Source organism: Orcinus orca, chromosome 1 (genome assembly GCF_937001465.1).
Source record: "Orcinus orca chromosome 1, mOrcOrc1.1, whole genome shotgun sequence".
Lineage (NCBI taxonomy): Eukaryota > Metazoa > Chordata > Mammalia > Artiodactyla > Delphinidae > Orcinus > Orcinus orca.
The window spans coordinates 109,925,004-109,951,211 of NC_064559.1; the positions used below are offsets into that span (position 1 = coordinate 109,925,004).

Genomic DNA, 26,208 nt, shown 5'->3' on the forward strand with positions numbered 1-26,208 from the left:
AAAAAACATATGCTGAATCCAACCCACTTCTCACCACCTCCTTTCTTCCGCGTGATCGAGGCCACCGCCGTCTCTTCCCTGAACTACTATTGCACTGGCCTTTAACTAGTTTCCCTGCTGCCACTCTGACCCCTGTGGTCTACCTTCAACCCATCATCCTGAGCACTCCTGTTAAAACCTTAATTGGATTATACCACTCCTCTCCTTAAAACTCTCCCAAGTTTTTACAATGATCAACAAGTCCCTACATGACTGCACTCCCTGTTACCACCCTACCCTCCTGCACATGCGAACCATTACCTCTCTGGCCTCATTTCCAACTATTCTCCCACCCCGACTCAGCTGCAGCCACACCAGCCTCCTAGATGTTTCTTAGCCCCACCTGGTGCACTCCTGCCTCAGGGCCTTTGCACTTGCTGTCCCTCCCCCACCCCCCACCCAAAAGGTTTTTCCCTCAGACATCTGCAGGCTGGGCTCTTTCACCTCCTTCAGCTCTTTATTCAAATATCACTTTCCAGGGAGTGTTGGCCACTGGATTGAAAATTGCAAATCCCCCCTCCTCCAGCACTCCTATCCCCTCCCTGATTTTATTCTTTCCACAGCCCTTTTCATCATCTAACATCCTGTCTATTTTACTTATTTACTTGTTTCTTGTCTGTCTCCCCCTCCTAGAATATTAACTCCATGAGATCGGGATTTTCTTTTTGTCTGTTTTTTCTCCCAGCACCTGGAACACAGACTGACATTTAGTAGGTGTTAATCATATCCGTTAAATGACGGAATTCTTTAAGCATTTACTACGTGCTACAGATATTACCCACCGTATTACCCCTGAGCTCCCTGTGCTAACCCTGTGAATGAAGCACTCGGATACCTCCTCACGTGAACCAGGTGCTATTACCTCCAGTTTGAAGGTGAGGAAACTGAGGCTGGTAGGGTAACTAAATTATCTAAGGACACGTAGCCAGTGAAGGAAGAAGCTCTTCCCCGAAAGCTGAACTGTATTACGGTGTTCTCTCACAGCCCAGAGGTGGGGTTGGGAGCTCTGGGGCCCTCTGGGCGACATCTTTGCGTGGTGAGCCTTCCAACTGCCTTGCTGGACTTCCATTGCTGTTCCAAATCTGCAGTGTGAAAGAAAAAAGAAGGAGGAGGAGAAGGAAGAGGAGGAAGAAGAGAAGAAGAAAGCGTTGGGAGAGAAAGGGATGGAGGAAGCGGTGGAAGTAGTGGGGTCCGGAGCCATCCAGCTGCTTCCTGCCTCGACAGTAGGACCCACGAGCACCCGGGAAGCACCCACGGGCGGAGGACTCGTGTGTGCTTCCCACCACACACCCCAGCTCCTGGTGCTTCTTTCAAACCCTGGCAGTGAGGTCTGTCCTGGTTTTCCCTGATGGTCACGACTGGATTCCTAGGTTGAAAACAAGCCTCTTAATGAGCAGCAGGTGCTGAGCTTTGAGAACAGCCCTGAGCTACCCCATCTCCGTTCCCAGGAGGCTTTGCTCTCACCCTCCCCACCCCCTCACCCTGCACCCCTAGCTGGCCTCAGGCAAGATTAGGCCTCTCTCAGATCTGGGGTGGAGCTTGGAGAGGGTTGTCAGCCCTCACCACTGCACAGACCAGAATGGCTCTGCGGTGGGTGAGGATGAAAGGGAACCTCTGGCTGGCTGACATCTGGCGGCCAGGAGCGGCCTGTGGGCTGGGACAACCCAGCTGAATTCCACAGGGCAGCCATTGTTGCGATGGTCTTGTGACTGATACACACACGCACATATTTAAAAAAAAAAAAAATTCTTCTTTTTTTTAAACAGTCTAGGACCAAGACAGACGGCTGTGGTTGGGTAGTGTCTGCAGAAAACTAGCAACTACTGTGTTTGGGTTATCATATGACAGCTCACAAAGAAAGGGGCTTTGTTCTGTGATTGGTTTCTCTAGTCATTAAACGTATAATATCTGCCATGAGGTCCCTGCTGTTTAAGTAGAGGTACTTTAGATATGTTTCTTAGAGACATGTGTGGTTACTTAATTTAAGGTTCTTTCTTTCTTCTTTCTTTTTCTTTCTTTCTTTCTTTCTTTCTTTCTTTCTTTCTTTCTCTTTCTTTCTTTCTTTCTTTCTTTCTTTCTTTCTTTCTTTCTTTCTTTCTTCCTTTCTTCTCTCTCTGTCTCTTTCTCTCTCATTGTCTCCCTCTTTCTCTCTCTTCCTTCTTTCTTTTCTTTCCCTCTGCTCCTTCCTTCATTCCTCTCCCTTCCTAATTTTTCTTCTTTGGTTCATTCTCTCTTTTCCAAGTTCTTTTCTTCCCTTTCTGCTGCTCCCTACCACTTTTTCCATAAATAGAAAATTATAAGTGAGGAAAAGAGTGGAAAGAGGACCGGGGGGCGGGGGGGCGGGTGTCAGAGACGTGTTATGGAAATCACACGTGATTATGAAAGAAGCTTGTTAATATCCATGTATGGTCATTTGTGCTGTGAACTTCAGGCACAACTGTGGGCTCCTAAACATTGTCAGCTTTACCCAAAGCCACCCAATAGAAATGCTGTCTCTGATTAAGTCCCAAGGGCCATGAGGTCTGGGCTGGGGTGGAACTTGGGGATCCCAGGGAGATGGGCAGGGGTGGTGGACGGCATATGTCCCTTGCCTGGGGACTTTGTGGATGGAACTAAAAAGGAAGGCTCTTGGGCACAAGTAGGAACAAAAAATTTGACCTCCTACTTGTCTGCAGGGACCATCCATCCAGAGCAGCTGGGCAGAGAAGCAGATGCCATGGATAAAGTCACCCAGAATAAAACTCATGAAATGCCCCAACCCCGGGCTGCCGTGGCTTCCTGGAGCTCAGGGGCTGAGGGTCCACTCTGTGGGCTTGAGGATGCAGTCCGGGGTATTCGCATAACCACTCCTTCACCTAGCCACTAGAGCTTTAGTTGAGTGCCGGCTAGGTGCCAGGCTCAATGCAGAGAGGGGAAGACACAGTTCTATCAGACAGTCTCTGACCTCAAGAAACTCGTTAGACAAAATACACAAGTAAACACATAACCTTAATCAGTGGAAAAGCGCTAGCCCAGAGGTCTACACAGCTTTCCTAGATGATGAACTCAGTGCTGGGAGGAGGCAAGCAAGGAGAGGGGAGGAAGTCTGCTTCATAGAGAAGCTGATGCTTCAACTGTTCCTTCTAGAAGGGTGAGCGTTTGATGGTAGTGGGAGGAGAAAGGGCATACCTGGCAGATGATGGCATATATAAAGGCGCATCCAGGAAGCCATAGGTAACTGGGTGAGACCAGATCATATCATAGTGGGAAGCATCAAGGGCATAGAGAAGTTGGAAATGGCTCCAGGGCGGGCGTGGGGATGGGGGTATTGGAGGAGAGGCCAGTAACCCATTCTAAGGGGTCTGAATCTTCTGTAAGCAATTGGAAGCTCCAGAAGGGTTCCACCTGCACTTTAGAAAGATGTGTACTTTAGAAGGATGCATGGGCTGGGAGTGAGACCAGGTGGGAAACCATGACAAGAGTCTAGAAAGGGGTGATGAAGCCTGAGCAAGGGCAGAAGCCATGAAAACAGAAAGGAGCACACAGCTTTGAAAGATGTTAAGGAAGGAGGTAGAGTCGCCAGTCCCTGTTACCACTTGGACCTGGAAAGTGAGAAGTCTAAAATTAGTCCCAAGGTTCTGACTTGGCCAGTGAAAAGTGGTATCATTAACTGAGACAGGAAATTGAGGAGAAAAAAAATAGTTTAGGGCTTCCCTGGTAGTGCAGTGGTTGAGAGTCCGCCTGCCGATGCAGTGGACATGGGTTCGTGCCCCGGTCTGGGAGGATCCCACATGCCACTGAGCGGCTGGGCCTGTGAGCCGTGGCCGCTGGGCCTGCGCATCCAGAGCCTGTGCTCCGCAACGGGAGAGGCCACAACAGTGAGAGGCCCGCATACCTCAAAAAAAAAAAAGTTTAGAGGGAAAAATGACGAGCTAAGTTTTGGGCATGTTTAGTCTAAGGTCTCGAAAGGCGGTTTCCTCCATAGGGGTAAAGCTCAGAAAAAAGGACTGGGCTGAAAATTACCATTAGGAAGCTGTCTACTGAGAGAGAAGTAGAGACCATGTGGGGGCTGCGGGAGAACGGGGTCATAGAGAGAGTACACAGGGGCGGTGAGCTATTCTGGCCTTTTTCCCATACCCCATGTCCTATGTATCAGGAAGAGCTGTCAGCTCTCCCTTCAAAGTATATCCTGAATTCACTTCTCACCACCTCCATCACCACCACCCTAGTCTAAGCCTCCATCATCTCCCACCTGGACCTTGCAATGATCTACTAATTCGTCTTCTTGCTTCTACTTTTGCGTCCCTGTAGCCTATTTGCTATACAACAGCCAGATTGGCCTTTTAAAAAAGTAAAGTAAGTCATGTCACTTTAATGCTGTAAGCCATCCAATGGTTTGCCTTGACACATGGAATAAAACCCAAATTCCCCTCCTCACATGATCTGCCTTTGCCTTGTTTCCTGAACTCACCTTCCACCACTCTCTCTCTCCCCCGCTCACTCTGCTTCTGCCACACTGACTTTCTCTCCCTCAAATGTGTCTCAGGGCCTTTGCACATGTTTTCCTCTCAGCCTGGAATAGTCTTCCTCTAGATCTTTCTACAGCTTCCAGTTCTCTGACAAAATTTTCCAGTTTGAATTTTAGTAGGCATAGTTATTCTATTGGCTGTGTCAGATAACTCCGATATCTTAAGGATGTGTGGGCCTGTTTTAGTTTTCTGCAGTTTCTACTGGTTCTCACTCATACTGTCTTATTTCCTGGTTATATATGATTATATGCTGGAAATTTCTTTGTAGAATCATAATAGGATCTCCCTCCTGAGAGGATTTTCATTTGCTTCTAGAAGGTGCCTGGTGCCGCTTGCAGTCTGCAACTCCTTTCATGGAAGTTCTAGGCTCAAGGTCTCCTGTCGCATCCAGATGACTTGAAGCCAAGTCAACAAATATTTACTTACTGAGCACATTCTTTGCGCCAGGCATTTTGCTAGGCATTGGCATACACTAGAGGACAAGGCAGACCAGATTCTGGCCCACAGGGAACTTGCATTCTCAGGAAAAGACAGACAATGAACAGAAGAATCAACACAGTGCAAATTCTACAAGGATAGGAAGCATGCCTGCTTTCTCCAGCACTTCAGGGCATAGAACAGTGCTTTATGTTAACTAAATATTTGCTACATTAAAAAAACAATCCTGTCCCAATGTTATTTTTCAGTATTACTTAATCACTGGTGTTTCAACTGTATTGCTGGCTGACTGCTCTTTTCCTCTTAAATATGTAGTATTTTAAGCATATAAAGGGTTAAATAGACTTGTATGTCAGCCTGGAAATATAATCACCATTTATTATCTTACTCTTATGGGGAATTGTGTTCTGAGTTCCAAATAATTAACTTCAAAGTGAACTTTTGGAAACTGTCAGCCGGGCCCATATATATTTGGGTGAGATTGGCCAATGTCTTTGCATTCTTTTATAGGAACAGGCAACATGCCAGCCAGACCAGGCCAGACAGGCTGGGTGATCAGTGGGGTAACAGATGTCTCAGAAAGAGCACCTCCACATCCAGAAGGCTCTGTTCCGCTCTGAGCTCATGGTTGCTTAATCCTTAGAATCTTAGGTCTATGGTGACACACCTTCCCCTGTAGGAGGACGGAGGCTCTATGATCAAACTAATGTTCTTTTTTTTTACAAGAGAGGCCAAGCCAAATTCTTAAGAGTCCTCCACCTGGGCAACAGCATGGTTGAAAGTGGCAGCCAGCCCTGGCAGCCAGCCCGGCTGCCCTGGGACACTGAGAGAGTGAGAGAGAGATTGGGGTCAGCCAATCTAACTCAGAGGAATCACTCCAACATGACAAGAGCCACAGTGTTCAGCCTGAGCTCAAAATCCTTGCCTACCCAGAGGCTCTGTTATTTCCATTCTTTAGCAAAGGGAGAGAGTGCAGAGAGAGAAGAGCACAGGTGGTGAGCCAGAGTTGGGTGCAAGAAGCCCATCTAAGGCTGTTGTTGGGTTTAAACAAACAAACAAAAAGATTAGGACTTGCTGAGATTTTGGAAAGGAGGAATGAAGAGCAATGAGATGCTCAAGGCTTGGGGTGAGAAGGATGGTGAGCCTCTTGACACGGTCAGGACTAAGTTTAGAATGGAATAGTGGTGGAAATGATGGGTTCTTCTAATTCTTTTGATCTCGGTGACATGCTATTGTAGTTGAGGGTCCTCCCAATCAAAATCAGAAATGGACTTGGATAGAGGAGTTGGATCTTGAATTTCCATTTATGATGGAAAGATCTGTCATAAAATTTTGAGCTGGAAGAGCCCTTAGAACTCATTTAGTCCTGTCTCACACCGATGCTTGGAGACTGAATCTTCTGGGATGGGGCTTGGGAATCTGGATTTTAATGCTTCTGGAGTAATTCAAGCACAGCAGTTTGGGACCTTCTGACTCATCTGACCAACCCCATTTTACAGAAGATGAAAAACTTGGGTCCAGAGAGGTCAAAAGACAGCGTAGGCAGCAGAGCCTGGACTGAAAGCTCGAATTTCTGGCTCCTGGTTCCCGGCTCCTTGGACTGTGTGAGGTTTATAATCAGTGAAGAAAATAGCTAATGAGCACTGAGAACTAAGTACCAGGCATTTTGCTAAGCTCTTTCTACATATCAGCTCGTTTAATCCTCACAAGCTCCTTGCGACAGCAGATGCTATTGCAATCCCTTTTTACAAACCAGAAACCTAGGGTGAAGGAGGTGAAGTAACTTGACCAGAGTTGAGTGTCAGTAAGTGCAGATCATACAAACCCAGGCACCCTTCTCCAGGTCCACTGTTCTCTGTCAGCCGGAGAATAAGCGAGCACAGCTGTGGGGTTTTGTGGAGGAAGGAGAATATTCGCTGAATGAATCTTACTTTTCATCCCAGATGAACCAGCCTTCAGAGTTCCAGGTGCGGGTGGGTGCAAGTCCAGACCCTTCTCTAACGCTAGATGACACCCCTTGGGTTCTGAGCACCCACCTGTGGGGAAAGCTTAAGGGGCCTACCCCTTCACCACGCCATCTCAACATATAAGAGACAACTCTATATTTTTTAAAGACAGACGGTATCCTGAGTAAGCAATTCCTAGTCTTCAGCTCTGGGGATCCTCGCCCGCACAGGAGGGTAATCACCAAGAAGGAAGCTTCTACCAGGAAGATTGTTTAGTGGCACTTTGAGCTCTGACTTGGCTGTTTAGTGAAGGCATTGCTATTTCCACCCAGTATTTCAAGATGCATTAGGAGCAATTAACATCAGTGCTTGTGAGCACGCAGTGTCAGGCTATCTTTAGGCAAAATGCCTTGCCCTCCACTTTCTTTCAGCTGACAACAGAGAATGAGGTTAATGCCCCCTTCCTTTTTTTCCTTTTTTAAAAAATAGAACTTTCTGTCACTTGTGGTTTTATATTAGTCTTTCGATTGCAGCCACAACAGGCCTGGAGACGTCAAAACAGATAGAACCACTTGGCCATATTTATCCACAAAGAAATTCTGTGCTGTTGTTTCCCAAGAGTGTTCATTTTTAAACACTAGCTTCCAACAAATAAAATTAGGAAGAATTCAGTGAATTCTGGATCTACTGCTTTTCCTGAAAAGTAGGAAAATCAGGCAATATTGGATCTTTGCTTTTGAGTGCAGCGCTTTGCTGGAGCTGTGCTTCTGTAGGCTTCTTCATTTGACTCCCCGAGGGAGAAGATTGAGTTTTCCAAAACACTCAAACTATCCACCCGATTCCAGACCAGTCCAGGAGAGGCGTCAACATTCCAGCGTAAGATGTTTTGAAGCAAGTTGCTAATGTTCAGCCTGGGCACCAGGCATTTGCTGACTGGGGACTCCTGTCCCCTCTTCTCCTTGGGTGCTTCCCGCTCCCTTGTGACTTGAGTCTCTCTCGGCCTGTGGATGATCTCCTGAAAGGGCCACTGTTCAGCACTTACTTCATGTACTTGCTCCTCTGTCCGAAGGGCAGAGGCATCCTTTTAATTGTACTTTACTCTCCCCGCCTGACAGCACAGCTCTTTGAATATCAATGTGGAAATAGGAAAGATACTAGGCTGGGAACCAGCCATAACGTATCTGGGGTGGTGATGGAAGTCCAGGGTTGACAGATCATCCAGACGGATGCCAGGGGTCTAGGTGGTAGGAGGTGGGGTGGGTTGAGAAGGAAAGAACTGAGAAGGGATAATTGAGTACAGGGTTCAAAGATGCAGGAAGTGGCCTGGGCAGAGGACTGGGGATTGCATGCTTGGGAAGCGTGGTCGTGGAGAAGGGGTTGGGCAGCCTGGTGGGGCTGAGAGCTCCATTGCAGGCTGAAGTGGATCTCCTGGAAGAATCCTCGACTCTCCTTTTTCTCGCCCCTTCCATATCCAGTTCTCCAGAAAATTCCATTGAATCTACCTTTAAAATGCTTCCAGACGCCACCCATTTCTCACAACCTGTATCTCTACCACCCTAGTCTGAGCCACTATCCTCTGTCGCCTTTTCAGTGTGCCTCTTCCACTCCTATCTCCCAACACTGTAGTCCCCCCCACACCAGACTGCCCCCAAGCCTGCAAAGTCCTACAGGATTTTGCCTTTGCCACTTCCCTGATCGTATTTCTCCTTCTCCTTCCCTCCTATGCCGTTTCAGGCACGCTAACACACCTTCTATTATCAGAGCATGTTAAGGGGCTTTGTGCTTGCTCTTCCTTAAGCTTGGAATGCTCTTCCTCTAGAAATATCCGGGGCTCACTCACTCCTTCTAATTTGATCTCAGCTCAGATGTCACTGCCTTTGTGAGACCTTCCCTGACTGCCTACTTAGAGCAGAATCTTCCTTCTAACCCCACACACATACGTGCATATTCCCTTATCCCAGTTTTCCTCAGAATATGTCACATTATGCCATATATCTCTTTGTCTCATTGTCTGTGTTTCCCGTGAGAATGTAAGCACCACGAGTGAGAGCAGAGAGTTTTCTTGGCACATAATAGAGGCTCAATAAATAAAGGAAGGGGTTTAGCAGATAAGGAGAAGTGAGAGATGCCGGAGTCAGGGTTGTCTTGGGGGAAAGAGGTAATATTAAACACAAGAAGAGATTTTCAATACAACACTTGGCAGATGTGATAAATATTTAATTTAATTCAATTTGGTCGAAGTATTAACAGTGTAATTATTGTATGCAGATCACAATGTCAAGAGCTGTTTGGGGTAAATGATAATTAAAGGGCAGATCCTGCCCACAAGAAATTTATAGCCAAGAGAGAGGGGTGAGGGCAAATAAGACCCCTTAGTTATTTTTGCATCCCCATAGCATGACCTTCATTGCGCTGCACCCTGGTGAAGGGAGGGGGTAATTAACATTTTTTTTTTCTGGGTATCAGTGAATTATCAGACTATTTCTTCACTAAATACTGTCGCCATCACACTGTCCAGTGGGGTGGAAAATACCTTACAAAGCCACAGCACCTTTCTGACTTCTGAACTCCGCTCTACCCTTACCCCCCACCCCAATTACATTTTGGACATCTTCATTTGCATGCCTCTTGAGCATCTCAAGCTCAATACATCCAATCTGATCCTATGTACTGTGATCTCAGTTGCTGAGGTTGCACTGTGTTCCATGCCTCACCCTCAACCTGGCACTCCACAGAGCCTAGCTCCTGACCTGCTCATTCCTCTCCCTCCCTGTTGCTACTTCTGTGGTCCTGGTCACCATCATCTCTCGTCTGCAGATGTTGAGCCTCCTGTAGAACTCCCCTCCCATCCATCCTCCACACCTAGGCCAGAGTGGGCTTTCTAGAATGTACTTCTGATAACAATACTGCCTTACTCAAAATCTGCAGGGGCTTTGCTATGGCTCTGGGCTAAAGTCCACACCCCTTAACACATCATACAAAGCCCTTCAGGTTCTGACACCTGGTTTCTTCTCTGCTCGTTTCTTGCCACTTCTTTCTTACAGACTAATTTGGGCCCAACAGAGATCTCTGATCCCCTACCTGGGCCACTCTCTCTCTCCGCTCCGGGCCTTCAAGGATACTGATTCCAGGGCCTGTGAGTCCTCCCCTTCCTCCTCTCTCTCCCCCTGGTGCCTCCTTCTGCTCTTTTGGATTCTACCTAGTTTTCATTTCCTCTGAGAAGCCTTCCCGGCACCTGGCCTGATCTGATCAAACCCCCCTCCTCCTCATGCCCTGACCCCGCAACACAGGGTCAGAGGCCTTGCATGTGCTTCCTCAACACTGTTCTTTTCCTGCCATACCTGTTTTATGGTTTCCTTACTAGACTGCAAGCTCCAGGAGGGCAGGACTGTCCTATTCTACCTTGGTTACCTCGGGTCTGTGCTTACTCAGTACATGCGTGTGTTAGACAAGTATTGAATGAATGAAAATGCACTTGCTTGGATATGAGTGTTCCTCATAAAATAATTATGGCTTGCATTTACTGAGTGCTTAAGATGTAGCAGGCACCATCCTAAGTGTTTTACAAGTGTGCCATGGACATCTCATATATCCCTATTAAGCATAGGCCATTTCCTCATATAACAGGTGGGTAAACTGAGGCACAGGGCTATTGAGTAACTCGACCAAGGTCTGCAGCAGGGAAGTGGAAGAGCCGGGGTTAGAAGCCAGACTGTTTCCAGAGTCCAATTCAGTCTCAACGTCTAGGAAATTCTGTCTTAGAGTGAAGTGCAATGTGGGGTTCTACTATATGAACAGATTCAAGGCTCCTGCAGAGGGCTTTGTTTTTGTTTCCCAGAGAGGGGACGCGCTCTCGGTCCGCCCTCTTCCAGGCTCAGGGGTCCTTTGCTGGGCTTTGGGAAGGGCCTGTGCATCCAGCCCGCGGCCGGCTAGTCTGTGTGTGAGCCCCCTGATTAACTTTCGGCGCTGCCCGGCCCCCACGCCAGCTGCGCCCAGGTCCTCGGTTGGCCCTTGCTACCCGCAGGTGCGGGCGGGGCTCCACCAGCCGCACCCCGAGCCCCCGCCCGGCCCCCAGCGCGGCCGCCCGGCCCCCGGGGTTGGGGGGAAGGGGCGGGCCCGGGGGCGGTGCCTCTAGCCGAGGCCACCGCCCTCGCCCCGCGCTCGGCTGGCCCGGGTGCAACGGGCCGGGTGGAGGGGGCGGGGACTGGGGAGGGGCCGGAGCGCGGCCGCCGGTGCCGCTGCCGGAGCAGAGAGAGGAGGCGGCGCGTCCCTAGAGGCGTGCGCCAGGACAGACGGACCGACGGACCGACGCGCGAAGGGAGAGGGCCGGCGGCGAGGTCGGTATCCGGCGACCGCGCGCGCGGCGCGGGGAGGGCGGCAGCGAGGGGAGCCGGAGCCCGGGGGGAGGGCGGTGGGAGGGGCGGCGGTGGGCCCGGCTGCGGCTCCGCTCGGGGGGTCGGCCTGAGACCCCTCCCCTGGCAGCGAAAGCGGAGCCCCGGGCTCCCTTCTCCCTCCTTCTCTTTTCTTTCCAATCAGCGAAAAATAAACACCCGGAGAGGTAAAACAATAGCGGGGCCACCTGGGACGCGGCGCGCGCACAGCTCCCACGTTGGGGCGAGGGCCGGGGGTGGAACGGGGAGTGGCGGCCCCACCTCGGAGCCTCTTCCCGATTTGCCCCCGCGGAGGGTGGGGCTACCCGCGGCGCCGGGGCTCGGTGGGAGGCGGAAGGAATTCCCAGGAGTGAAGCATTTGGTGAAAGTATTGCAGGAACAATCGGGCTTCCCACAATTGCTCGGCTCTGTGCGGGGAAACTGAAGTGGAGGCTAAGGTGGCGACTTGGCCAAGGTCAGACTGCAAAGGTTGACCGTCCTGGTCCAGGACCAGGTGCCCGGACCAGCTTGGCGCTCAGCCCCTCTCGCTTTTGCGGCGGCCGTGCTTGCCTTTGATAAATCTCTGTTGTGTTTGTTTTAGAGAGCTGCTGGCATTGTGGGACCGCTTCAGGGCTGCCGAACGAACGCCAACTTGCTTCGTGTGTTGCGGGCAGGTCTGGGGCAGGTGGTAGCCCCGTGATCCACCATCATGCGTGGAGACGGACTTTTTGATGAAGAAACCCAGAGCAGTCGATGCCGACCAGGGCGATTTGGCTGTCAAAGGTTTTGACAAAACCTGCCCCGTTCCCTTTGGGGAATCCGAATGAGGGAGATTACAGACACCTTCACTGCGAAGCCAAGGACATTTCTGTATAATCAGTGGATGAAAGGATTTTCTCAGACTCTTTCTTTCCTTTTCCTTGAGGATTAATCCACCGCAATCTACAATTACAGTGGAAACCACAAGGCACAGGATGTGGCACGAGCCTCCAGCGCCGTCCGAATTGTTTTGGACCCTTCCTTTAGCCTAGGGGAGTTTAACACTTGCCACCCGCCCCCCCTCCCCCACTCCCTCCTGCTGAGCTCTTTAACCTGTTCTCATTCCCTGAGTTAAGTTCTCTTTCCAAAACTGTCTTCTGGAGCTCTAAGTGGATTGCCAGAAATGAGAGATTAAGTGCTGGGAGAGGAGGAAGCGCCCTGTGTTGTGTCTCCTCTCAGCTGCCGACATGAAGTGCTTTCTCCCAGTGCTGAGCTGTCTGGCTGTGCTGGGTAAGTGGCTACTGCTTAGCAGCGCGATCGATGTGAAAGTTTCACCTGCTCTTGGTTCCTGTAATTCCTTGTGGTTCTTTCCCATCAACACTCGGCTTTGGGGGACCCCGGGAGGCAGAGGTGTGTGTCACAGGTTGGAATAGAGCCCCATTTCTGACCCAGGAGGAAAGGTGGCCCATCGTTTGTTGTCTTTAAGAAGGAACATTTGCTGTCCTTAAGTGTCTGTCCCGGGCCCCGCCGTGGGGTCCCCCATCTATGTCGACGCTTTAGGGACTCCATGTGGATCGTGGATTGGTTTCTTGTCTTTTATAAACATGGTGCTTCAGCGGCTTCATGTCTGTGTCAGTCCACATCAATTCCTAATCCGATCCGAAGTGGCAGCGTTATTCCCACTCTCAGGAAAGTTGGTTTGGCGATAACGATGGTGTTTTTTTTTGTTTGTTTTTTGGTTTTTTTGAGGGGGAAGTAAGCATGGGTGGAATAGGGGTTGAAGGGATGCTTTGCCCTACCTAAGTGATCAGTAGACTAAAAATGTTTGAGGGTCTAGTCATATGTCCCCTCACCAAAGAAGCTCAGATTGTAGTTCTGGGGGGAAGAGAGACTGGAGGAGTGGTGCCTGGTAGGGGCTGTGCTAGGATTGGGTTTTGTGACCCCACAGAAGGTTAGGATGGTTAGATCGGGATGGAGAAACTGGGGCCTGAGAGGTGAACCCTTGACACCTCTCTTAAGATTCCCTCCCATTGAAGAGTCCCTCCTTTGCCCGACATTCTCCCATTCAACAGTGCTTTCCATGCCACTGAATGCTGTCTTACTCTTAAGTGTGTTATCTCAGGACACGTCTTGGGTCTAGGATAAGCTCCCTGCCCGGGATCTGATGCATCCTCTCCCTCCATTGCCTTAGACCTCGCACGTGAGCACACCCTGCTGCCCTCTGGGTTCAGCTCAGTCCCCTGCATTCAGAAGAGGTTATCACTGCTGCTTGTGGTGTTTGCATCTCCACATCGAGGTGTCTTGCATTTATGGGACTTACTTGTGACCTAGTGGCAGTGGAGATTGCTTTCATGTGTTGTCTACACCCTTGCAAGAAGAGTTCACAGAAGAGTGGAAAAGGAGTGGACTTTGCGGTGGAGAACCTGAGTTCAGATCTCAGCCTCACTATGATTGACGTCTGAATCACAGTAAAATGGGGTGTACCGCCAAGGGCTATCTTGACAGTTAAAGGCTATAAGGTGTCCTGAAGGTCTTGACTGCTTTGAAAAATGTCGGGAGCACGTAAGTATGAGCCATCAGTGGTTCTCAAACGTGGGAGCATGTTAGAATCACTGGGGGAGCTTTAAAAAAATCCCGATGTCCAGGCAGCGGCCCCAGACCAATTAAACCAGGTTCTCTGGGAAGGTGACCCAGGCATGAGTCTTAGCTCTCGTAGACAATTCCAGTGTGGAGCTGAGTTGGAGAACCGGTGTGTGAGTTCATCACTGCCAGCGCTGGCCTCCCCTCCTCAGCGCTCACAGGGACACCCAGTCTGGCGGCAAGTTTAGTCAGTCTTCTGCTCAGGTGTGGGTCAGGATACAGTGTCTCTGTGTCTCCTGTATGCTCAGGCAGAGTCAAGAACACAGGTAGCTCTCCATTCGCCAGTCCTAAGTATTGTATTGGTATTTGTCATTCACTTAGTGTGTGGGTTTAAATCAGTAATTAGCGATTCATGTGGATACAAGAGGACAAACAGGCGAGCCCTCCGGGAGGCTTGGGCGTGGGGTTGATGGTGTGGCTAAGGCGGGAAAGAGGGCTGAGTGGAAGGGTGGGGCCCAGGGCAGGAGAAGGAATCACCAATGGGCAAACAAGGCAATGTGACATTTGTGCCTTTTGTTTCTCCTGGCTGCTCCAGAAATGTAAGGCTGCTGGCTGCTTCCCCTTCTGTTCACCCTCTGGGCCACCCTGGAGTGGAGCCCTGGCACTGGGCACTAGTATCTTTCCTCCACTCCCAGCCTCAAGTATAAACAGGTGCCACGGAGGAAAATGAGTGTCAAGGTGGTGTCAGAGGGGAACGGCGGCCGAAGAGCACACCTGGGTGAGAGTGGGGAGGTTTAGAACTCTGGACATGCCTGGGTTTTTGATCCCCACTGGTGAAATCTCACCCTTTCTTACCACTCGATGGCTGGCAGCATGGCAGGGAGGGGGCCTCGCTACTACTTTGGAGACTAGAAGGTCTTTGTGGAGGGAGCAGAACCCAGGTTGGGGTCTTATTTCTTGCTTGTGATCTGGTGTGATGGGATTCATGTGTCAGCATTCTGGCTGTGCAATGAAAATTAATGTGTAATGTGAATTGAAAATAGCAGAGACTCTCAAGGTTTTGTGTCCGGGTGGGTCACACGCTTGGAATAAAATTTTGTACGTAAAAAGTAGGACCAGTTTAAGTGCTCTGCAAAGTGAGACTGATACAGGTGCTGCCAGCCTCCAGAAGTGGCAATCTGAGAAAACCCTGTGACAGTATGTGAGGGGCGTACAGGGTAGATCTGAGATGCTTGTGACTCCCTCGACATCATCAGACCCGTGCTTTCCGCTCCCTTTCGTTACCGATGTCTAGGACTTGGATCAGGTTCCTCCTTTTCTGCCTGCTTGGGTACCGATTCCTGCGCTCTCGACCACCGTGTCTTGTTTCGTCCTGTTGCAGCTCTGCGTGCCCCACCCAACTAGGCAACCATCGGCTGCCATGGCCACCCTTATTCCAGTTCGAAAGCCGTCTTAAGCATGGGCTTGGTTGAGCCAAGAGAATAGTAGAGTGTCCGCTACTGAGAATGGATGGAGCCGGAGGGGCAGAAGATGAGTAGAGAACAGGGGCTGGTGTGGACGTGGCTTCAGTGTGAAAGAGGGAATGAGGAGAGAAGAGGGTGGTTGTGTCTGTGCCTAGGCCTGGGGCAGGGAGCAGCCTGTGTGAGTGACAGGGACATGGGAAGGTGACAGCACTGTGGGGGAGACAGTAGCATTTGTGTCTGCAAGAGCAGGAAGGGAATAATCAGGGAAGTTGAATATAAGCTTTAGGCACATAAGGCAGATTTCGATTTTGCGTAACCATGAGGAGTTAGGCCTTCCAGACCAGTGCTGATGTGGCAAACAAGATGAAATAGCTTTGAAAGTGTTAGCAATGAAAAACGTAAGTGATGGGGACATCCCTGGCTCAACACAGAGAACTTGTAGATGTCAGATGGTCATCTGTGTTCTTTTCCAGTGGGAGAGAAATTCGTTCGTAGAGTTTGAAAAGCCTCTTGTTTGAATAGGTTGGGACTGAGGAAGCGATCACGACCTTCCCAGTTAGTTAGGGAAGGCTTCTTAGGGGAGAGGCCAGAGGGTGCTTCCAAAAGAGATTGAAAGAGACTTTGATGTTCTGGGGAGAGTGAGCTCAGAGGCAGGACTGGGTGATCAAAGGCAGAGGAGAAGGAGGAGGAAGTGGAGAGCAGCGAGGTGGCCTGGGGTAGTCGGGGGAAGGGTTTGGAAGGAAGAGGATGAAGATCGTGATTTACGGATGAACAAACACCACTGTCCCCACCGTTGTCCCAGAGGCAGTGCCCTTCCCTTTTCTGGGGACCATTTGACAAGGGTGCCAGAGAAGGGAATTCTTGTCAGGACTAGGCTTGCTAAGATGCCTTTCAACTGTGTGAATCATTGAGCCACCCCTGGGCACCCAGGGCTGTGTTAAGATGTCCCAATCCCTCCATTTGTCATTGCAGCAAGAGAATAACAGTACTACCACCTCTCCTAACTCTAGCCCTTACTGTGAAGCAAGTCCTATCTCATTAAATCCTCAGTCTTGCCAGCTAGGCACCTTATATTATCATTCTTTCGTAGATGGGGATATCGAGGTCCAGGGAGGTTAAGGAACTTGCCTGAAATGGTTTGAAATGGTGCTCCACAGGGGTGGGGATCTAGGTCCTTTCTGTCTTGTTCCAAGTGCATGCCTCTATTCCCAAGGTCATCTCATGGTCCAAGATGGCTGTGCTAGTCCCAACCATTACGAAGGAGGAAGAGGGTTGGTGAAGGGCATGCCCTTGTGCACACATTGCTTCTGCTTATATCCCCATTGGTTAGAACTTGATCACATGACCATACTTTGCTGCAACGGAGGCTGGGAAATGTCATCCTTAATTCTAAGTATCCAGCCAAAACTGGGGCTCTATTATTGTAGGGGAAGGAGAGGACAGAATTTGGGGGGGGACAGCTCTTGGTCTCTGGCACAGTTACAAAGCTAGGAAGTGGCAGAACAGGGTTTTGAAATCAGGACCATTTGGTTCAAATCCTGCGTTCTTGCATCTAACAAGTTGCCCCTCTGAGTATGAGGCCCCGCCCCGGGCCTCCGGGAAGCCTTTTTGGGAAGGTGTGAGCTAGATGAACCAACACTTGTTACCTGGGAAGCAACGCAAATCAGCATACAATTGAATGCTCAATATTGTGGTTTTAACAGTGGTACTGTAGTGTTTATAGAATGCTTATGTGCCAATCACAGCCAAACACTTTATAGAGCATGATCTTCCGTATAAAGTGCTTAGGGACCATCTCTGTCCAGTTCACTACTGTAGCCCCAGAACTCAGCCTTGTGCCTGGCACGAAGTAGGTATTCAGTTAAATTTTTGATGAATGAATGGTTTCACAAGGTAGGTGTTGTTTCTATATTGACTCCCTCGATCAAGATGAGGCAATTCAAGGCTCAGGGAGTTCAAATCATTGTGCTCAAAGGGAAAGAGCTAGAAATTGGCAGGGCCTGGATTTGAATCCAGGTTGTCTGGCTATAGAGCTCTTGCTTTTACTCCACTGACCAGGGGTTCTTAACCTTTTTTGTGCCGTGGATCCTTCTGGCAGCCTGGTGAAGCCTATGGACCCCTTCTTAGGATAACATTCTCAAATGCATAAATAAAAACAGGATAACAGAGCAAATCAATTATATTGAAATGCTGCCATCAAAATATTTAAAATTATGATACAGCAATGTGCTTCTTTAATAACACATTAATAACAAGATCTACCAGCAGATCTAACAATTACGTAATTTTGCTGTAGTGAAGGGTGAAAATGATATTTTGAGGTATCTGCATCCACTGTGATGTGATATGAAAGTAGGTATGATTTGTATTGTGACAGTCACAGGTCCTGGAAACATTACCATGATGCTTGCCTACATTCACAATTAAGGAACAGTTAACTTAGAGGTTCGTGAAAATGAAGATGTAATTTTTTTTCCCGTTCAAGTTCACATACCTCCTGAAATCTGTCCATGGACTCCCGGGAAGTTCAAGGTAAAGTTCAATGTGGTCACTGGTTGTTGTTTCCCATAGGTCACTGGGAAAGACCTATGCGTGAGGACTTGGGCTGGGCTTTCAGAAATGGGCAGTCTTTGGATGGGGAGGGCATTCTCTTCCCATGAGAGTCCTGCAGATGCAGAGGAGTCAGCAGTCATAGTGGTGGCAGAGTGGCCCTTTAGGGATTGGAGAAATGACTGTCAGTAGTTTTAGGGACCAGTTCATGTGGGATGATGCCGGACACAGAGAATTAGTTCAGATTGTAATGAGTTTGGGATTTGGGCTTAGACTGGGTCTGCCTGGAGCCCAGGCAGACCACTTCCACTGAGCCCTAGCCTGGGAACTGGATGAAGTGTCTCCACTTCCTGGCCTCCCATGGTCCCTGGCCTTGTGCATCCTGAATTATGGCTCCTTGATTAGTATTTGTAGGTTCCTTTGGGAGTTCCTCATTCACCGTGATTGGACACCTGTTTCTTTGCTGCTTTGATGTGAGCACAGCTATTCCTTGTAAAGGGTTGGATTTTAATTTAAGGAAATTTAGGACACCTGTGTGTGAATGACCCTGATTTTTCAAAGAAATGAATGGTTGCATGAAAACCAAGCTTATATTTGTAGAAAATCACATGTTGCCAAATTCCCTCATCGAGACCCCTTTATTAAGTGACTAATTGTGGGCCACAGTGGCAGGCACTTAACAAAGACCATGACAATGGGCCTCCCTTAACTAGAATCCCATCCCAGATAAATGGGATTTTGCTTTTACTTTTTTTTTTTTTTTGCGGCACACGGGCCTCTCACCACTGTGGCCTCTCCCGCCGCGGAGCACAGTCTCCGGACGCGCAGGCCCAGCGGCCACGGCCCACGGGCCCAGCCGCCCCGCGGCACGCGGGATCCTCCCGGACCGGGGCACGAGCCCGCACCCCCTGCATCGGGAGGCGGACTCCCAGCCACTACACCACCAGGGAAGCCCTTGTTTTTACTTTTGAGCTCCACTTTCAGGAAGGTGAAAATCACAAGATGTAGTAGCAGGGATTGATTGTAGAAATTGTCTTCCAGGCCACCATCAGCCCAGTCTCTACATCTTCCGCATCTGTAATTACAGTAGCAGGAGAGAATCATGAGCCTGGGGGCACTGCAAGATTCTGAATCAAAGATTAAATTATATTAACTCTACTCAGGCTGGGAAGTGGTCAGATGTATCTTAAAAAGCTTTATAATAGGTTTTATGATCATGAGAGTTGAAACAAAGGTTCTGCCTAACCCTCTATTAACCCTCTATGAAATTCACCCGAATACCCTGTTTCCCTTCATCCAGGTGATCCAGGCTTTGCTGGAACACAACCATGTCCCTCCCCTCTAGGAGATGATAATCTAAAGCCTGGGGTGAAAAAAGTGGTAAATCACTTTGCAAGTGGACAAGGAGACAGTGACATACCACGTGTTCTCCAAGGACAGTTGTCTTGTTGGGGAAGGAGAGGCGAGGCAAGTTTGGTCTTGCTTTCAGCTTAGCAGGAGGAGTGAAGGGAATGCTCTGTCCAGGAGAGGGATGCGACTGGAGTAGCTCTTGAGTGGTCAGTCTGGAAGGGCTTTCTGGATGGGCGGGAATTTTAGGCATTTATTTAATAGGAGAGTGAGGTCCTGGCAGAATTGTGGGGTGGAGGACACCGGGGCACAAGGGGCTGTTTTGAGAAGACTTCTAAAGGGGTGGAGAAGCCCGAGTGTCAGTGGGCCTGGGCCCTTAGAGGTGCTGGTGGGAAGAACTGGAACAGTTGGTTGGTATGAGGTCTAGGTATTTGGATCAGAGACAGATGGCAGATACCAGAGAGCTGTAGGTAGGTGTCCTAGAGGACCAGCGGGAGAAGTGGCAGGGAGGGCAGGGGGCATTACTGGAGGTGGGGGGTCCAGAGTGGAAGTGAAGGGGACCTGTTTCTGTACCGAAGGAAGAGCTTTTGTGTGTCCATCAAAACATCATCAGAGCAAAAACATTCTAACAAAACTGTGAACTCAAAGAGACTGGTGTCCAGTCTTCTCGTGGGACCTCTTCCCATCAACTTACAGGTCCCCAGACCTTCCCTTTATTAAAACAGAGGGAAGAAATCTGATACCAGCTATGCGTACTTTCCCATTATGATTCTTTCTTTTTTTATATAAATTTATTTCTTTTATTTATTTATTTTTGGCTGCATTGGGTCTTTGTTGTGGCACGTGGGCTTTTCGTTGTGGTGGCTTCTCTTGTTGCGGAGCTCGGGCTCTAGGTGCGCGGGCTTCAGTAGCTGTGGCTCGCGGGCTCTAGAGCACAGGCTCAGTAGTTGTGGCGCACGGGCCTAGCCGCTCTGCGGCGTGTGGGATCTTCCCGGACCGGGGCATGAACCCATGTCCCCTGCATCGGCAGGTGGACTCTAAACCACTGCGCCACCAGGGAAGCCCAGTAGTCCAGTTTTAAAGCAAAATTAGTTTGGTGCTCTGGGTTGCCAGCGACCAAAGGAGACATAGCCTGGACCCATTAGGTACCTTAGCCCTGTGTCCGCAGCTTAGGGAAAGAGGTATCATGGTGAGGTGTTTTTGAAACCTGTAAGGTGGCCAGCTTCCTCACCCCAAGTGTTACTTTGAGAGCCCTAAGGGGCTTGTGTAACTTACTTAGGGGTTTTTGCCCATTAACTGGTTGCATCGGCAACCTTGATTTGACCTGTTGCTGGGAAGGGCTTTTAGGAGGAGCAGGAACTGGAGACCTGTGTGTGAGTAACCATCGCTGCTTCAGGGCAAACCCCACCTTCCCTGTCCTGGCCAGTTACCACTTCCCCACCCCACATACCCAGCCTTTCTAAAGACTTCCAGAGAATGAAATTTCACAACCTTTTAGATGTAGCACCCCCATCAGGAAGGAAATCTCGATTTTCACTGAAGATTTGGCATCATTTAAAACAAATAAAGTGCTTCAGGGTAGAATGTTACATAACAGAAAGGTGATGAGCTGTAAGTTGCAGTTTCACAAGATAGCTTATTTTTGCTTGCTCTGTTTCTTTGACTTCTAATTTTTTGGACAGAGTGACATGTGAATATAGTTCTGTTGTAAAAATCCAAACAGTATCGACAGAAAGTAAAAAGTGAAAGTTCCCCTCTCTGCCCTGAGCCCCTTGTTGAGTCTGAAATATATTTTTTACAGTTTGATACACTATGTTCTCTCAGGCTTTTTTTCTATAATTTCTAGTCATATACTCGCACAAATATGGATTTTTTTTGACATAAATGGACTCATACAGAACATATTGTTCAACAACTTGATTTTAAAGGGGTGATTTATTCCACTGTTTTTTCAGTCTCAGTTTTATGGCCATATCAGAACTGATTTGGTTATTTTATAGCTAGAAGAAGCTGTAATTGGTGAAATCGTTGGGGAGTAGTGAGCCTTATTCAATAGCTATATAACAGAATGATTTTGTCTTGCTGTATCAAGAGCAAGAGTCATAATAAAAACACTACCCTTAAGTTTTAATGTACTTAAGAGAAATAATTGACTTGTTTATTCTGAATATGTTCTCTAGAAACACATACATTTAACAAATTAAGCACACACATATTTTATTGACCGTCTTAGTTATAATCTTGAATTAAAATAAAGCCCATTCAAAACTTGTTAAGAGGACAGTCGTAAATACTGGATTTTGTATCCAATTCAATCAACTGTTCTTATTTGTTCATAGACTAGGAAAAAAATGAGACGTTTTCCTGCGTTTTCAACTCCCACATGATTCTTCCATTTAGAGTGAGCTGGACTGGAGTAACCTTTAAGGTTGCTGGCTACCAGACCTTCAAGGCCTTAACCCAAAGGAAGAGAACTTTTTTTCTTTAACCCTGCAGGAGCAACTATTGCTGTAAAAAGATGATCATTTCAAAGTGTTGGGTTACTTCTCAGGTTCACTGGTGTGACTTTCTTTAAAACCCTGGGGGCAAAAGCAGGTTTCCTGGATGGTACACCTTTAGACCTGATTTTTAAAAGAGTCGCTATTTTGGAGGGGTGGTTGTCGGGTTCACATATCACAGCCAAGCCTTCTTAAACATCAGGGTTTGACCTGGCTACCACCCATCCAGAGACCACTAGAATCTCCTTACAGTACTTTCCTGAAAAGACTTCCATCTCTTCCTTCGACAAATATTTGAGTGCCTGTTACAAGCAGTCGTCGTTCTGTTATCTCAAATACCAAGAACCGAAAGCTAAAATCATAATGAACATTTTAAGTAGTCACCTGATAGGTATTTTTAATATTCAATAAATAGAAAGATTAATTAAAGACACTCTGACGTAAGGGAACTCTTTTCCTAAGGTAAGTCTTTTTTCTGACTATTTCTTAAATCTTTTCTTCCTGTTTTGTTCTCAGCTCTTCATTAGCAGCCATGAATTACACATGCCCTGGGCAGGCCTGGTGAAGGGCCTATAGGAGTAAGAGAAGGGTACCAATGATGGTGGGAGACGTGCTTATTAACTGCTGGGGATGTTGTATTGGAATTGGGAATTTCATACTTAGCTCTGAACTTCTAGGAAGTCAGAACAAAGGAGACCTAGAATAGTCACATACTTTGCCGTCAGATAGGAGACAGCGTCCACAGCCAGCTTTCTGCTGAGGACCCTGGTGTTAGGGGTATGGTGGTGTTAAGGCTGATCACCCTTACGTGGTACTTGGCCTCCCTTAACTCCTGTCCGGAGCCCAAGGCTCTCACCACGGTGGTTTTCCAGAAGCTGCTGGGTTAGCTCAGCCGGGTGGCACGGGACACACTGACGGACTCTTCCAGATCTGCACCTTCCCAGGGGCCTTCCCTCGACATGGGGTTAACCCTAAGAAGCCCTGATCTGCGCGTCTCTCCCTCGTCCCTGGTATTTCTCCCCTCTCGCCCACGTACTCTAAGTCTGCAGGTCCCAGGCAGGTTGTAAGCTGTGCCCGGTGGCGATGGCTTGAGCCCCGGAGCAGGCAGGGCTGCTCCCAGGAGCCTGTGCGCAGGGCCAGCCTTCTCCCCAGGAGCAGCGCTCCTCAGAGGCCTTTCTGGTTTTCCGCAGTGCTTTTGTTCCGCGGTGGTTTTGTGTTGGTCTGGAGATGGATGGTCCGTTGGGGGGGTTCTGCTTCGCAGATGGACACGTCTGTTGGTTTATTAGAGGAGGGACTGTGCGGATAAGTTTGTTCTTGGCTCATCCCCAAGCTAGACAACCCTCCCTGACGCTGTTCAGAGATGATTTGCTGAGCAGTTTCTTAAGGTCTTCTGATGTTTCAGTACAGTAAGGTAGCTTGCTGGAGAGTTTGGCAATCTGTCTACTGGTATTGCATTACAAAAAAGCAAGATTGCATTCGGAGCACCGGCCCAGGTCTTTCTCCTTCCCTGTGTCAGGATGGGGGATGACTTTTAGCTGGGTGTCCCCGCACCTCTCGGCTGGGAGAAGCAGCACGCGTAGTAGCCCCTTTCTCTCTCACACTCCGAGTCCAGGTCCATCCACTCCACCCCCCACCCCCAAGGGTGGATTTCTAAGAAGGTTGAAAGTAGGTGAAAACGAATGTGGCTCAAGACTTGAATTTATTTTAGAAGACTCTTTGCAGATCTCATTATGCATAATCCCCTTATTTAAAAGGGGAATTATTCTGGAGGTGATGAAAAGACTGATGGCCTGGGTGGGGAGAGAGTGGAAGGAGGCCTGGAAAACTCTCCCAGCAGAAGAGAGAAATTCTGGGTACGTCGTCTTTGTTTTAATTAAAACGTTACGCAACACAAACATTGCCTTCCCACTCTTACCCCACCACAGAAGAGCTGTAATTTCCCATATTTGGAATCTAGGGAGAGCCAGGCCACGCTTGAGGACAAGGCCAGATTCAATCTATGCTTTGGGGGAAAGTAAGTAACTGTGAGAGCCGGAAGGGCGGAGGCATTTCTGGCGAATCTATGGTTAATGTATGTGCTTTCTTGTCATAATTTATTCAGCAGCCCCTGATGTCCTGGGGCTGGTGCTATGCCCATCAGTAATCTGACTCTTGTTTTCTTCTGCATATTTTCCCTTTTTCAAATGTATAGGCATTCAGGCTTTAATCAAGTAGGCTTTTTCTCTGTCATCTGCAATGGGGAATGACTGAAGTCAGGTGGAGGATTTTAAGTAACTAATCACTTAAGACATTCAGAGCATAATCTCCCCTAGCCCCTGATCATGCCTGCATCCCAGAGATTGGCAAGGTTCCGCAAAGGAGGCAGGACAGGGACTTTGGCGTGCTTCGGAGAGACCGGGTGTCCTCCTTGCTGGCGACAGAGTTTTGTTTGCCTTTGGCATGGGGACAGGGCCTGCTGATCATTTGCTATGTCAAGAGAGTTTAAGACGTTCCATGAATGTGACCAGTGTTTTACCAAATCTCTGTGCTGGTACAGCGAGCAGTGACGGGCCAGACACGCATGAAGATACCGTCCAGGCTCATTGATGTCTCTGCAGTGTGTCAAGGGCTGGCTCTCACGGAGATGCCGCAAAATAGATAGGAGGCCTGCTGGTTAGTGGTGTTCACCGATGTTTTTCATGAAATTACGTCAGGTCAATCAAAAGATCAGGGGTGCGGGGCCTAAAGTTTTCACGTGCTTTGCTTGGAATTTGAATGTGACTTCATCTAGGTGTCACGTATTAGGCTGAATTGGATTACAGCTGCTCTCCAAATTGTCATTTCTTTATTTTTTTCCCCACCTGCTCTCTGATGTTAGCTCTGGTTCTCGCTGCCCGAAGTGTCCTGCAAAAGAATTTGGTGACTATTCCTCGAAGGGCAGCCTTTGATGCTTCGTCTTAATAGGATCGTAAAATCCCTAACAACGTAGACTAACGAGGAAGATTAGTCTGAATTAGAAAAATGTCCGAGTTACCAAATATTTCTCCAGAACTTCACTGTTAGTACTTTTAAGTAAATACTGGAACTCAGACTAGGCTCATAGAGCACCTACTGAAGATCCTCGGGGCATCCTGCTTTAGGAGAGAAATAAGAAGGATTTGCAATTAACGTACCAATTGTTCATGTAAATGGCGTTTCTGAAATACTAGGCTGTGCTTAAAAACAGTTTGTTCTATTAAGTATTTTAAATAATCCCCGTGAAACCCCATGTACTTATGCTGCTGGCAGTATCTGTGTGGTATACAGAGCTGTTTTTCGAGGACCTAATTCAGCCTTGTCAGCAATGTTAGAAATTCCAAGTTGGTGAAGGCCCTGACACTTATGTCCCCGAATTAGTTAGATCACTTTGCCGGATGCTTCCACAGCACCTGCACTTGTCTACTGTAACATGAATTAATAAGTTTAACAGATATCCAGTGCTTTCTGCTACGTGTTTGGCTGTGTGTTATATAGAGGAGACACAGCCATCCTTGTGGGTTATAGGCGTGCAAAGAAGTCAGGCAGTAAACACATAAATACGCATATAGTTAATTATAATAGTGCAGCTAAACTGTGTATTCCTTTCTTTTCTTTTTTTAAAAACTGAGATGACTTTTTTTTTTTAACATCTTTATTGGGGTATAATTGCTTTACAGTCGTGTGTTAGTTTCTGCTTTATAACAAAGTGAATCAGCTATACATATACTTATGTTCCCATATCTCTTCCCTCTTGCGTCTCCCTCCCTCCCACCCGAGATGACTTTTTAGTTAATGGTTTAATGCACTAGACTGTAAGTTCCATCAGGACAGGGATTATGGCTGTGTAGTTGGTCATGGTGTCCCAAGCCAGTTGCCTGGCACAGAGTAAATATTAGGTTGAACTGTGTGACATTGCCATGTTCGTAGGTCAAAAACGGTTGAATATCGGCAGTGTCATACAGTTCAACCTAATATTGCTCCGTCACTGTGTATCGAATGTTGCATACGTGTCATGAGTTCTGAGAGTGGCTGCATTCAACACAGTTTTCTTTAGCCACTGAAATCCCAGCTCTACAGTATTTGAAAAGGAACTCCAAAACTTCCAATAAGTAAAAACTCATGGACCTGTGATGTAGACGTAGGGCATCTGTGAGACTTCAGAGCCTTGTGTTCAGTATATTTTCTATACAGTTCTTTGTGCATTTTCCACTCAAGGATGGAGGCATGTGCCTTTGGGGTCTGGACTGCTGTCCGTAGCCCAAAGAATCTGGGAGAATGTGCTGGAAAGCTGAGCTGGGAGGCAAGGATAGGAACAGGGTGGCCTGAAGAGGAACGAGGGTGCAGAGACCTGTGAGCCCAGCTGAAGGAGTTGTCCCTGACCCTGAGTGAAGGGAGGACTTGTTTTCAGAGCCCAGACCTCCTGTGCTAAGGTATTCTTGGTCCACAGAGTTATGGTGCCCATGATGTGCCCAGAGAGCAGCTAGGCACTGGCA

General features: G+C 48.3%; 1 protein-coding gene across 2 annotated transcripts in view; it reads left to right on the top strand.

The window, feature by feature from the left end:
* The first annotated feature begins 11,128 nt into the window (after positions 1-11,128).
* Positions 11,129-26,208, top strand: part of IGSF3 (immunoglobulin superfamily member 3) — a 98,291-nt gene continuing 83,211 nt past the window's right edge. The window contains exons 1-2 of one of the 2 annotated variants that reach the window (XM_004263241.3): positions 11,129-11,268; positions 11,903-12,570. In XM_004263241.3, the coding sequence (XP_004263289.1) occupies positions 12,528-12,570 (43 nt within the window). In that variant the 5' untranslated portion in view covers positions 11,129-11,268; positions 11,903-12,527. Of the gene's footprint in view, positions 11,269-11,655; positions 12,571-26,208 lie in introns of those variants that run through there. The other variant, XM_033436286.2, reaches the window with a different exon arrangement.